The sequence below is a fragment of the Dunckerocampus dactyliophorus genome, chromosome 1 (genome assembly GCF_027744805.1).
Source record: "Dunckerocampus dactyliophorus isolate RoL2022-P2 chromosome 1, RoL_Ddac_1.1, whole genome shotgun sequence".
NCBI classification, from domain to species: Eukaryota; Metazoa; Chordata; class Actinopteri; order Syngnathiformes; family Syngnathidae; genus Dunckerocampus; species Dunckerocampus dactyliophorus.
Genome location: NC_072819.1, coordinates 11,647,424 through 11,661,837, shown reverse-complemented (window position 1 = coordinate 11,661,837; position 14,414 = coordinate 11,647,424). Strand labels below are relative to the sequence as shown.

The 14,414-nt window shown below is 43.5% G+C and overlaps 1 protein-coding gene across 1 annotated transcript in view; it reads right to left on the bottom strand.

The window, feature by feature from the left end:
* nalf1a (NALCN channel auxiliary factor 1a) overlaps positions 1-4,319 on the bottom strand; it is a 47,013-nt gene extending 42,694 nt beyond the window's left edge. Inside the window, exon 1 of the mRNA XM_054768235.1 lies at positions 3,134-4,319. Coding sequence (XP_054624210.1) covers positions 3,134-3,820 — 687 coding nt within the window. The 5' untranslated portion in view covers positions 3,821-4,319. The remainder of the gene's footprint in view (positions 1-3,133) is intronic.
* Between the last annotated feature and the right edge of the window lie 10,095 nt (positions 4,320-14,414).

Genomic DNA, 14,414 nt, shown 5'->3' with positions numbered 1-14,414 from the left:
ATATGAGTTTGGATGCAGCAGTAATATTAAACGAGGATAATTAATGAAAAAAACAATAATAAAAGTGATATAATAATACGTAATGATAAATGTTATTTACCTTTGAAGAGGAGTGGCCGAGCATACGTCGTTGTGGAGGAGGAGGAGGAGGAGTTATTGTACATACAATAGAATACCATACAAATGGTCGTGGTCGACAAATGGTTAGACTCTTCTAAAAGAGGTAGTGTTCTGTGGGTGGTGTAGAATTAAACAGGCCTATTAACTCTTCATAAACTTTAATCACACGCTCTGTCCGGGTTGTATAATTTAGCTTTCCATTTAGCTTTATCTCCCCAGTGTCTAACTCTTCCTCTGTTGGGCCCAACGCTGCCTCTGTTGGTCCTATTAGCAGTGTCACAGTGCCCTCTACTGGTCAAGCATGTACAGTAGCAGTATAAATACTGATTGAGCGACTACAAGGCAAAATAAAATAAAATATAGACCAGTTGGCTTGTGTTCGTATCCGCGAGTGTTCGCTAGTTCGTAAGTTGGGGACCTAGTGTATTTAGAAATGTATACAGAAATATACTGCTTTCACACAATTTTACTCAAGTAAAATAGAGTATAGTAAACAAAAATATGCTTCCGTATCTTCTGTGGCACCATCTGAGTTTTAGGTAGTGTTTTAAAAAAAAAACAGCTCCCCTTTCCATTTCACTCATCATCAACTTTAATATTTTTAGCCAGAAAAATTCATTTCATATGTTTGTAGAGTGGCTGTATTAGAGTTGCCAACTCCCTGAAAAATAAATAAGGGACACCTTGTTGGCAGCAACTGACCCGATTTTTATTTGTTTGTTTTTGCCTTTACTTGTGTGAAACGAATTTTGGACTATTTCACACAATCTGAATTTAATGATCATGCATGTTTTGGAGCAATACAAATGCATGGGAAATGAATTGTTAATTTGTTAATTTTTTTAGTTCAAAACAAAACAATAATTTACATATCTTTCTTATAGAAAAACATGACATGAAAACCGGAAATGACGCAAAACGTTACCACAAAAGGTCAGCAGCCAAAGAAGGAGCCTTTGTAACCTGTAACCTGTTTTGATATTGTTCTATTATTCTTTACATGCCAAAGATTATATTGAGATATATATCGTTATCGCTATAATGGCACCAACTTGCACGTCACAAAATTCCGTAAAAATAAAAAGGCATTGTTTTAGGCCAAAATGTATATGTTTTCCTTTTTAGTACCGGTTCGGGCAGTGTTTAAGCAGCAGCACCATTTCAAAAGCATTGAATTGGCACTCGTATTGGACAAAATGTAAATGATACCCATTCCTAGCTATCGCAAGAGGCTGTGATGTGTATTGCAATACTTACTCATTTTAGGCCATATCGCCCATCCCTATTGCCAAATATGCAAGTTAGAGGATATCATCTAGCCCCCCCCACCCATGAACCCACTGCTACAACTGAACAGCAGTCCTATGAGAAACATTGAAATAAATAAGATGAGGCTACTTAACTTGTTTAATAAAAGAACAATGTTTCAACCTGTTCTGTATTAAACATATCTTTATCTGGCACAATATAGAAGGACGGGGTAATGGTAGGGGAAACACTGAGCATGCATATTCGCATGCAACAATCTTCCATTGTCTATTTTTGATGAAAAGACATTGCACAGCTAATCAACACTAAACAAAGATCGATAATGGGATTAATTTGAGTGAGGATGACGTGGCTCTTTCAGGAGATGATACAACATTTGCAAGCACAAGAGACTTGACTCAAGTGAGTGTATATACAGTAAGTAATGAACCATTTTTTTCTTAAGTGACCCTTTAAAAAGCATGTCATGTTCGCATCCAAATGAATTTGCATTTTTAGATTCAAGCAGATGGCCCTGTGGAATTTCTGTCACCTGTGCTCAACCTCCCTGTCAGTGTTTGGGTGAATTTAGACCATCTGGGATTGGCCAGTGTTTCTGTGAATGGAGACTGGCAGCCATTCAGCTCCATAGACAGTGCTGCTCCATTTTGGCGTTTTGCATGCTCTCTGGATAAATTGGATATGTTTGGGGGTACCATGGCTTCCACTGGAGTAGTACCCACAGAAATGCTGCTTTTCTACCCCTACCTTTGGGTTTTTTTGGAAGTTTTTAAACAAATTTTATTTAAAATATGTCCGTTGACGTCATCAATGTTAAATGAAAAGATAAAATACATTCTGGTGTGAAAATTCAATTATAAGGTTGCTTTAATCAAATTAACACTGTCTGATACCTACACCGACCCTTCAAAAATGTAAAATGGTTTATTTCACCTAATGCTCTGGGTTGCCCAGCCTATTGCGAAGCAACTCATTCGTACTGAGCGAAGCAGCATCATGTCCTTCTCAATGAAAAGAATAGGCTGGCAAAAGAAAAAGGCAAGACAAGAAAAGGACAGAAAGTAGATACCCAGGTGCCTAAAATGCCTTGGGTCACTCCTGTGCTTTACTTGAGTAGTAGAAACTTCCATAGGACGCCAATGTAAAAAAGAATAGAATCATTTCTATGGGGGACCAGAATTTGGTGCTATGTCCCTTGTGGCAACTAGCCACTAGATGGTGTTCTACATGGTGCATGACAATTAAATCGCACTGGTTGGGTGACTGGTGTGTCTGGCTATGATGAGCAAACAAGAGCCTTCACACACATTAGGCAGTCAAACCAACCCCTTGACTTGAACGACTCATTCTCCATGTGGAGTGGTACGGCCATGATGAACATCTGGCCACACCACACGTAAGTTGTTTGAACACAACAGATTATTCTAACAAAACCCATCTACATTATGGGGCAGCTTTAGATGAAGTGCAGTAAGGTTGTCAATGTCAAAGAAGAGAGCACAAAACGGGCAGACAGGTGGCTCTCGTAGCAGGGCCTCCATGTGCTCATTAACATGGCTCCAGGCAGCTCTATGAATGAACATGAGGCCCGGTATCCCCTGATTCTGTCATCCGTCTCCATGGCGACAGGAGGAGGACCACAAACCTGGCGTCTATCCGGTCCAAATCAACAGATGGCCACTGCATCACCCTGTCATTACCTAAAACCCCACCCCTACACAAGCCTCGTGCCTTTGCTGCTTACCTTGCACTGCTCCATGCACGTCCGTACCGAATACGTGGCCGGCTCGTACTTCCAAGTGAGGAGCTCAAAGTCGTCGTACTTCTCCTGGGCATGTTGGTCATAGCGCTGGTACGCCTGCACACACAGACTGCATCGGGTCGTGTCGCTGTCCCCGAGCACGTCAAGGCTGCAGTTTAAATTGTCCGGACTTGTGGAGCCGTAGAACAAATCCCGCAGCGAGTAGGAATTACAAAAGGAGAGGTATAAATCGCTCATATTTACAGCCGGCGTGCTCTCTTTGTTGGAGAGGACCCTACACAAATGGTCGGCGTCGGCGAAAGTCAAGCAGGTATTCGATAAACTATCCGTGTGGCAAGTTTCCAGTCGCCACAAATGTTTGCTAGAGTTTCCTAAAAAAATAGCATCTGTGTTTCCTCTGAGGCTGCTGTGTGCTGAGTGTGTCTGTCGGGAGAGGAGGCTGGATGAGCCAAACTTATCACGGGTCCTGGCCAGTTTAGCCTCTGCGCAGAACCACAGGTGATCAGAGAGGAGGATGGTGAGGAACAAGAGGGATGCCAAGGACAGTCGCCATCTCTGCGCCCTCTCGGAGTCGGTGAATGGCTTTTGGTTCTCGCGGAGGGGTTCTAGCCAGATTTGGAAGCCGTCGTCGTCATCTTGCTGCCAACACGTCCCAGCACCCCTGGTCATATTTTGGGAACCGGCCGACTCCACGGTGGCGGCTCCTCTGCCGCAACAGTCATTGACTTGGGGTCCGCTTCGCGTTCCTCCCCCCTCAGGTGTCGGCTGGTGGCTTGTCCCGGCTTGTCTTGGCCTTCAGCGTTAATTTCCATCCAAATGAGCGTGGACCGGGTGGCAAATTAGACGCTGGCAAGCCCGGGCCGTATTCTCCATGGCTGACCGGTAAAGCCGCTGTCTCCCGTCCTCGCGCCTAGCCGCTCCGCTCCTTTGCGTGGCCTTGCAAGCGCTTCTTATCCAAACACTCACCGACGCCACGGTCGTGCTAGGCTATGACCACTGTCCTCTTCCAACATGGCGAAGCCGTCTTTGATCGGCGTTGGCGGATGGGCCCGCAACCTGTGACGGACCTCTTTGCTTTTTCAAGCCTTCACCCTTTTCATCCTGATGCTTTAGTCAAGTTGCCTCCATATTGGCTAAGGAACAGTGCGTGTTTGCAGGAAGTCGTAATACACGCACAACGAGGATTTACATTTCCTTTTGTACTCAACAAAATAAAAGTCCAGGTTACTCTCCGACTCGAGCGTTCAACTTTTTCCAACGATGACTGAACACAAAAAAGGGAAGGGAGGACACGAGGACCTTCTTCACCTTTTGATTATTAAATACGCTAAGAGCAATATAATATAGGGGGTATGTTCACAATGATAAAATAAAAATGACTAGCATCTCACATGCATTACAGGTGACAAACAGGCCACACCCTTCGTGTTATGACTTGTGTAACAATGAACATTTTCAACTTTTAAGTCAAATTTTACAGAATTTTTTGTAACCTTTTCTTTCTAATTTTTACTGTGGCCTTTAACATTCCTTGCAAAGTTGTGAGGTCGGTTTAATTTTATATTTAGAATATGTTTTGGCGTGTCTATAAATAATATTGTGGGCACTAGCACTAGCTCCATTTCACCTTCTCTATCTTATCAGTCTTTACTATCTCTATAGCTCAATCTGCTCATAATAATATAATATTGTAGGGTTTGTATGGATACAGCTTTTGTTAGGTGTGCTGTTGTGTCATCTCCATACATGTGTTCCTTTTGATTTAAGACTCTTCTTCCTTGTATTTTGCAAACATAAACATTTTGTAGTGTTTCCTGAAACTGCTCATCTTGGTGCTTTGTTTGAGGTCCTTACTCATTCTGTTCCATAATTTGATTCCACATACTGAAATGCTGTGGGTTTTTAGCATTCTCACGTACATGTGTTTTAAGTTTAGTTTTTCCCTGAGATCATATTTCTCCTCTCTTGTTGAAAAGTATTGTATGACATTTTTGGGTAGCAGGTTATCATGGATAGGTATATTACAGTTAATCGATACAGATTAGAATTAAAGTAAACAATAAATCTCTGGCAATTGTGTTGTACTTTATACTGAAAGACCAATCCCTTCGCATCCGGTATGATTTTACACACTCTTTACAAAACATCTCCTGCTCTGACGTTATGCCGTGCACCGCAGTCTCTGCATTCCTCGCCTCCTAGGCAGTGGCGGAGCTACATGGTGGCCACCCCTCCGGTGGTCACTCTCTGGCCACCTCACTGGCCATTTACACATTTCAGGTATCAACTTATTGCCACCTCTATGTGAGTAATTGTCTCACCTTGGCCACCCCAATGAAAAATTGATGGCTTTTTCTATAGGCGGCCCTCAGTGGAAAGTGTGGATTAAATATCTAGGACTTAAATTCAGATATATTTTTTTAAGCAAAAACATGTCACCATGTGTGTAATAGTGTGGGAGCAGAATGCAAAATCATTTACTTTGGTAAAAGACAACAACAACTCGTTACCCAAAAACCTAATAAAGTATTTCTCAATCAGAGAGGAGAAATATGATCTTAGAGGAAAATTAAACTTAAAACATTTATACGCGAGAACTATGCTGAAAACCCACAGCATTTCTGTATGTGGAATTAAATTATGGAACGGATTGAGTAAGGAACTCAAACAATGTACAGAGATGAGCAAATTCAAAAAACAATACAAGCAGTTGATGTTTGCTAAATACAAGGCAGAAGAGTCCTGATTGTTCTGTCAGGTTTGTTATTTTTTTTTGTTGTTGTTTATAAAAAAGTTTTGTTCTTTATTTATTTATTATTATTATTATTATTATTATTATTATTATTATTATTATTATTATTATTATTATTATTATTATTATTATTAATGTATATGTATATATAATTTTTTTTTTTTTTTTTGGAAGGGCTGTCTTACTGTTATCTATTATGTGTTATCCTGACTATCACTGAAAACATGACATGGAATCCAGGAAGTGAACTACATGTACTGTACAAGATGTAGATTTGGATGGGGGGTAGGATTAAATCAGCTTTGCTTCTTCCTACTCCTTTTGGACATGTGGAACTGTGAAAAAAATGATTCATGAGATTTATTCCATTGTAACCTTCATGTTCAAATAAACTAAACCAAACCAAACCAAAACTTTCACATGTTGATTTTAGATATTGGTGCACATTAATGGGTGGGTGGATCCAAACATTGGTATTACTGATACTCGGCTAGTCATGTATTGGAGCGATACTAGCACAATGAGATTGATATTTGTCAGTGCTCTTTTATGTACATTTTTACACATATATGTGTGTTTTTGTTGTGTCATTTAAATATATTGTATAATTTAAAAATATATAATTTATAATGGGCCGCACGGTGGTCTAGTGGTTAGCACGTTGGCCAACACAGTGACAGCCTGGAGATCGGGAAGACCTGGGTTCGATTCTCCCCTGGGCATTTCTGTGTGGAGTTTGCATGTTCTCCCCGTGTGCGCGTGGGTTTTCTCCGGGCAGTCCGGCTTCCTCCCACATTCCCAAAAACATGCAGGTGAGGTTAATTGGCGACTCTAAATTGTCTATAGGTATGAATGTGAGTGTGAATGGTTGTTTGTCTATATGTGCCCTGTGATTGGCTGGCGACCAGTCCAGGGTGTGCCCCGCCTGTCGCCCGAGGTCAGCTGGGATGGGCTCCAGCATGCCCCCGCGACCCTAATGAGGATGAAGCGGTATAGAAAATGGATGGATGGATAATTTATAATAAAAACAACATATACATACATACATTATACATATCCATCCATTTTCTATGCCGCCTATCCCAACTGACTTAGGCCGAGAGGTGGGGTACACCCTGGCTGGTTACAACCATTCACACTCACATTCATACCTATTGACAATTTAGAGTCTCCAGTTAACCTGACATGCATATTTTTGGAATGTGGGAGGAAATCGGAGTACCCGGAAAAAAAGGGAAGCTCATCCCAAACAGAGATTTGAACCCAGATCTACCCAATCTCCTGACTGTGTGGCCAACAAGCTAACCACTAGGCCACCGTGCAGTCCTACACATATACATTTAAAGACAAATCTTTGTGTTTTTATTATGTAGTATCACCGTTTCAACTTTTGGGTTACAGTATGCCTTTCTGCTCTATTTTTCCATTTTTGCTGGGTTTTTGTTTATTTATTTCAGCAATGAGCCAAGTTCCACAGATGCATTCTTCACCTTGTTGATTGCTTGTACAGTATATAATTACCGAATAAATGCATGACGCAAGAAACACTTATGCGCACCCTTACCCTAAAAGCACTTAATGTGCGCTTCTAATAATGCCTTGCACACTGCCACTTCCATATTACTGTATCATTCATAGTAGACATGCCATAGGTCTCAGCCTTAGTTGCTGCCCTGTTTTCGTGATACAGCGATACAGAAATCTCATCACGTTTTAGTCTCGTGAGAGTGATTGTCACACAATATCTCGCAACACCCATATTTTTAATATTCCATTTATAAAGAATATTTATAATAAATATAATATGATTATATTTTTCATAGTTAATATAATAGATTGTTCTTCCTGAGTGAAGTAAGCTGTCGTTGGCCACCAGTTGTTTATTGGCCTTGAAGGATAAGCAAGGATTTGATTCTATAATCAAGACCAAATCCAAGTTTTAGTTTCTTGACTGAGTGAAGTTGAGAGTGCTGTCTAAAGCCTAGGTTACAACCAGACGTACGATTTTTTGGTTGTGCAATTTTTGGTGTTGCCCAATCGCTGTGTTTTTTTGGTTTGTGGGGAACGTAATTGTGGTGACCATGAAGGAGTAAGATCTTGCCACGCATGGAGGACGTACAAAATATCTGAACATGCATTGGCCGCACTAATTACGTATGATACAGTAGATACTTTATTCATCTCAAAGAGAAATTCACATTCGCAGCATCTCTGCAAAAATGGACTCACATAGGAGTCCTTAAGTGCGATGTACAAAAAAACCCGTCATTTTGCCCAAATCTGACAATAGCAAAATGTATGAAATACACACATTGGTCGTACGGGCGATGCATGTAAGTTTGTCTTGCAACCTGAAAAAAACATAAGCGCCCATAGAGGTTGTTTGACATGACAAAGAACCTCTGCAGCCAAAAATCAGTATGTCACATGCACGTCCTCAGTGCGTTTCTTGCGAGACCGTCAACCATCAAGGTGCTCTCCTGAGCACCTTGATGAGCTGATGGTCTACACCTGCTACTTATTAGTAGATCTATTTAAGCTGTGTGTTTACTCATGTCCGGTGCCAGATTGTCCCTTTGCTACACCCTGTTAAGCTCCTTCCAGCTTGTTCTCGTGCATTGTGTTTTTGGCTTTCTGACCCACGCTCATCTCACCTGTAAGTACCTACCTACCTGCTTGACAGTAGTTGTATTTTCGGTACTTCTGCTAGTTTTTTGTTAGCAGCTTTTTTCGTTACATGCTTGTATTTTTCCCTGCTCAGCTCTCCGTGCTAGCAGTGTTTTTCGTTACTATTCCCGCGACTAGGTCCGGAGGTATTTTTGTTGTACTTTATTCCTTGTGTTGTTTTGTTATCCATTTTTGTATTAAAGACTTTTTCTGTTACACGTGTTTGACTCTGCATTTTGGATTCCTGTATCACGGCTTGGCCGTTCGTAACACGAAGGTTGCGTTACTTGAGGAATGGGAGAATCTCAGTGCTTCCATGATGCTTACCAGGCATTGTATACAGTGCACTTAGCAAGCCAATTTGCATACAATTGACCCAGCATGACCCTTCATTTGGATAAACAATTTTTTTTTTTTCGCTGCTGAATGACTGACGTAAAAGGATTCATTTATATATGTTCTGGAAAATAATATTACTGAACATGCATACCGGTATGTTTGAGATTGCAAACAACGTATTGTCTTACCCAAAGCATATGGTTTTGTTTCAGTGTTTTTTCTGTGTGTGTATGTGTTTATGGTTATCACATATTATTCCTGTGGTTTTTGTTCAAATATATTTGTCACGTCTTGTCTTTGGCATAGTGGCGATGACCCCAGTATGCAGAAAGCAGGCACGAATTGCAGGAAAAACTTATCTTTTACTGGTGGCTGCAGCGCAGCGGCAGGAACTCGAAAGGAACAAAGCTTTGCAGTAGCGTGTCAAGCTTACATAACACAGACACCAACGCAAACGAACGAACGAAATGCAACAACACAGAAAGATGCACGCACCTGAACTAAATAGGACAACTCAAATTAGCAACAGGTGCAAGACAAAGAAGAAAGCAAAGCAGGCGGACACAAACCAGGCAAAACAGGAAGTACTACCAAAATAAGAGCATAAAACAGGAACTAAGGCATAAGTGTAAACACACTAAACTGTCACGCAGACTAACACATAGATCGTGACAGTACCCCCTCCTCAAGGAGGGATCCTAGACGTCCGAAAAGTCCAAAGTCACAACAAAAGAAAAAAGGAGGGATGGGTGGTGGGAGGACCGGTGGTGGGTCAGCGGCATGACCCCTCCGGCGGACGGCCAGGATGGTGAGCCTGGCAGAGGAGTTGGGACCCATCCGGCGGTCGGCTAGAACGGCAGGTCCGGCAGAGTGAGTGGCGGAACCTCTCCGGAGGACGGCCAGGATGGTGAGCCTGGCAAAGGAGTTGGGACCCCTCCGGCGGTCGGCTAGAATGGCAGGTCCGGCGGAGTGAGTGGCGGAACCTCTCCGGAGGGCGGCCAGGATGGTGAGCCTGGCGGAGCGGGCAGGAGAGCTGAGCAGTGGCAGGGGCTTCAACAGAGGACAACTGGCACGTGGGAGATGCCAGAATAGGAACGAGAGTTGGGGCACGGTGGCGTGTTGGAGACGCCAGGACGGGAACTCCAGGCGAAGCCGGCTGACGTGTGGGAAACGCCAGGACAGGAACTGAAGGCGGAACATATGCAGGAGTCTCGTCCTCTGGACTCGAAGGAGGAGGAATAGGCGAAGCGGGCTGCTGTTCCTGGCTTGCTGCCACGAGCCCTGCAGCTTGACTTCCAGGTAGAGGACTAAGCTGTGCGTTTTGGCTAGCAGGAGGAACAAGCTGTGAGTCTTTTCCTGATGCAGTGAGCTCCGCATCTTGACTACCAGGTGGAAGAATCTTTGCGTTCAAGCTTGCATGCGGGGAAGTGGGCCCTGCGTTTAGTCTTGCAGGAGCAGGAGCGAGCAGTGTGTCTTGGCTAGCAGCAGCAGGAGAGAGTTGTGCGTCTTGGCTAGCAGACGGAGTGGGCTGTGAGTCTCTTATCAACGCAGTGAGCCCCGCCTCTTGACTTACAGGTGGAGGACTGAGATTTGCGTCCTGGCTTGCAGACGGAGGACTGAGATTTGCGTCCTGGCTTGCAGACGGAGGACTGAGATTTGCGTCCTGGCTTGCAGACGGAGGACTGAGATTTGCGTCCTGGCTTGCAGACGGAGGACTGAGATTTGCGTCCTGGCTTGCAGACGGAGGACTGAGATTTGCGTCCTGGCTTGCAGACGGAGGACTGAGATTTGCGTCCTGGCTTGCAGACGGAGGAGCTAGCTGTGCGTCCTGGCTTGCAGACGGAGGAGCTAGCTGTGCGTCCTGGCTTGCAGACGGAGGAGCTAGCTGTGCGTCCTGGCTTGCAGACGGAGGAGCTAGCTGTGCGTCCTGGCTTGCAGACGGAGGAGCTAGCTGTGCGTCCTGGCTTGCAGACGGAGGAGCTAGCTGTGCGTCCTGGCTTGCAGACGGAGGAGCTAGCTGTGCGTCCTGGCTTGCAGACGGAGGAGCTAGCTGTGCGTCCTGGCTTGCAGACGGAGGAGCTAGCTGTGCGTCCTGGCTTGCAGACGGAGGAGCTAGCTGTGCGTCTAACTCACAGCTGGTAGTACTAGCCCCCCCTTCCGAAGGCGGATCCCAGACGCCGTTCACTGCCATCGGCGGAACCAGGGAAGGGAGGAGGGGGGCTTGGAGGTGGGTCAGGAGTTCCACCTGCTCTGACCTCCCGAACGGAACTGCAGGTGGCCTCAGGCGTGGTCTTGGAACGGGCTTGAAATGCCGCGGGGTGGGCACGGGGGGGTTATGAGGTTCGAGGCAGCCAGGTGTGGCCTCTGGGGTAGTCTGTGACTTCAAGCAGCACGGCACGGACACCGGGAGGGACTGAAGCTTGAAGCTGTGTGGTGTGGGCTCCAGCGGCGTCTGTGACTTCACACCGCGTGGAGTGGGCACAGGGTGAGTCTGACACTTTTTGAGCCGAGGTGCAGGGGTGGGAGGAGAACTGACCTCTTGACGTTGCCTGGGAAGCAACTTGGAAACAACGGAGGGCAGTTGGAGCTCGGAGCTTCGGGACGCGGGAATCTGAGGGAGACTGACCTCCTCTTGGCGTTGCGTGGGAAGCGGAGAAACGGAGGAGGGGGGCAGCCAGAGCTCGTCGTGCTGACGCTGAGCGGGGACCGTAATGGGCTGAGCCATCAGCCGGCACTCAGCAACATTACAAAGAGGGAGTTGCACCTCTGCTTGGCGTGGCGAGGAGGAGTTGCGTGGCTTCACCCTTTTACGCCGTGAACCTCTCGCTGGAGCCGGTCCAAACATGCCTTGGCGTCGCGGATGGTCAGATGTGCCTTTGGTGGGTCCCGGGTAAACCCACGCCATAGGAATAAGCGTGCCGTCCGGTCCCCACACCAGGTCCTCTGGAGAGAACATCGTGCACTCCTCTTCCATAGCCTTTAGGATCTGCCAGGTCCAGAAATCGCTCTCTGCGAGGTCATCTTCTTCTGGTTGTTGCATTCTGTCACGTCTTGTCTTTGGCATAGTGGCGATGACCCCAGTATGCAGAAAGCAGGCACGAATTGCAGGAAAAACTTATCTTTTACTGGTGGCTGCAGCGCAGCGGCAGGAACTCGAAAGGAACAAAGCTTTGCAGTAGCGTGTCAAGCTTACATAACACAGACACCAACGCAAACGAACGAACGAAATGCAACAACACAGAAAGATGCACGCACCTGAACTAAATAGGACAACTCAAATTAGCAACAGGTGCAAGACATAAAGAAGAAAGCAAAGCAGGCGGACACAAACCAGGCAAAACAGGAAGTACTACCAAAATAAGAGCATAGAACAGGAACTAAGGCATAAAAGTGTAAACACACTAAACTGTCACGCAGACTAACACATAGATCGTGACAATATTTCTATATCAGAAAAGAGGTTATTTCTATTTCATAACACAAACAAAAAAAATCAGCAAAATGTTAAATGATTTTAAAACTTGTCCAAAGTCACTCTCTTTTATGATTCATATTTTGTACAGATGAGAGCATAGTGAATTTTATGAAAGTAAGAAAAAAAGTAAAGGATCATGACCATGGATTTTAGTGGAAAAAAAGGGATGGGATATGCAGTTAAAATGAAAATCTCTTTCTAGAGGAGTAAAACTATCATTGCTATAGGGGAGTGCTGAGCCAGGGTGCAGAGTAGAATTTTGTCCCAAAGGCAATGAGAATTGGAAGGGGGAAAGTACATTTAATATAGCCAAAAGATAGAGAATAACGTATCAAATCGTTTTTAAGGGACGAAGGTTGCGTTACTTGAAGGAATGGGAGAATCTCCCCGCTTTTTAATTTAAAATATAGATGTTCTTCGAGCCTCTTCATCTGCTTCGTACACTATGTACGCTATGCCAATGTAGTCGAGATGTGAGTAGTAAGATGGCGTCTCTTTGGCTTCAGCGGCTTGCACGGGCGGGTGCGACGTATGAGCTATCCAGATATATAATACAAATCAGGGGTTCTCCTCGCTCTCGATTGTTCACCGAGCTACACTTTTTAAGTTTACTGAGAATGACGTCACGGATTAAGACTCGACTAGACGATCGCCGATCGCTACATATACTGTATGTTTCCATGTGGCGCTCGTGAAGCTGTGACTGCTGCTAAGACAACTGAAAGGGGGCGGTAATGCACCAAAGTAATGGAATGCATGCCATTAAACCGAAGGAGAACATGGACGAACAAGACGAATATAAAATACGTTTTTTTTTGTTTGTTTGTTTTTTTACAAAACATTATTGAAGTCAAGAACATTACATTAATACGGAATCTACACCATTTGTATACAATTGATATGCCATCGATACAATAACTTGAGGTACTGCGTCAACCACCATCTGTATTGCTTTTAATCATTTATGTTAAATTTGGAACTAAAAGTCTCAAATGGTAGCACATTTCCTGTATGATCCATCAAGCCTTTTCTAGCCAATTTTGTAGAAATAAAGATTTGCGGTTATGTAAAACATCTCTGCAGAGCCATACTGGTGTAGTGTGGGGACTGAAATTGTGTTTGTAAATCATTTTTCAATATAACAAAACCTGCTGATGAAATAAGGAGAGTTTGTAGGGGAGTTTTTTTTTTTTTTTTTTTTTTTTTAGGTCAAAGTCGCATTTGAGGAGAAATTCAATGCCTCCTAAATTCATAAAGATTTCATTAGGAATATAAAACCAAAATTTGTGTTTATGTTTAATATAGTGTCTTAACCAGTTTATTTTGATTGTGCCATTAATACATTCAAAGTCCATAGCCTTAAGGCCGCCTTCATTATATTCTTGAACCATTGTACCTTTTTTAATGTAGTGTGTTTTCCTTTTTGCAGATGAAATTGAAATTTGCCTGACTAATGGTCTTAATTGAATCTTTAGGTATTGATGATGAGTAAGCTGGATAGATAAATCGAGAAATGCATTCCATTGTTGTAAGAAAAGTTCTACCTAAGATGGAGATGTCTCTCTGAGACAAAGAATTCAGATGAGTTTTGCTTTTCTCTAGGTTGTTCCAGTTGTTACCGTAAGTTTAGAGTCCATGTGTATGCCTAGATACTTGACAGTGGTTTTAACAGAAATATTGTCAATAGATGACTGATTGGAGTTATGAATAGGTAGTAATTCACATTTATTGAGATTTAACTTTAGTCCAGACACTTTAGAGAAAAAAAATACTGTATCAAGAATTTTAGGGAGTTGATCACAGGTTTTCATAAAAATTGCTGTATCATCTGCTAGCTGGCTAATTATTAATTTGTTTCCCGATACTGTTAGTTTTTCATGAATAGTTTTTAATGAGAATAGAGAGCATCTCTGCTGCTACAATGAATAGTAAAGGAGAGATTGAGCATCCCTGTTTAATACCCTTATCAATTAAAAACCTTGGGGATGTACCATGCGGTAGTAGTCCATATAAATCATTTGAATTATATT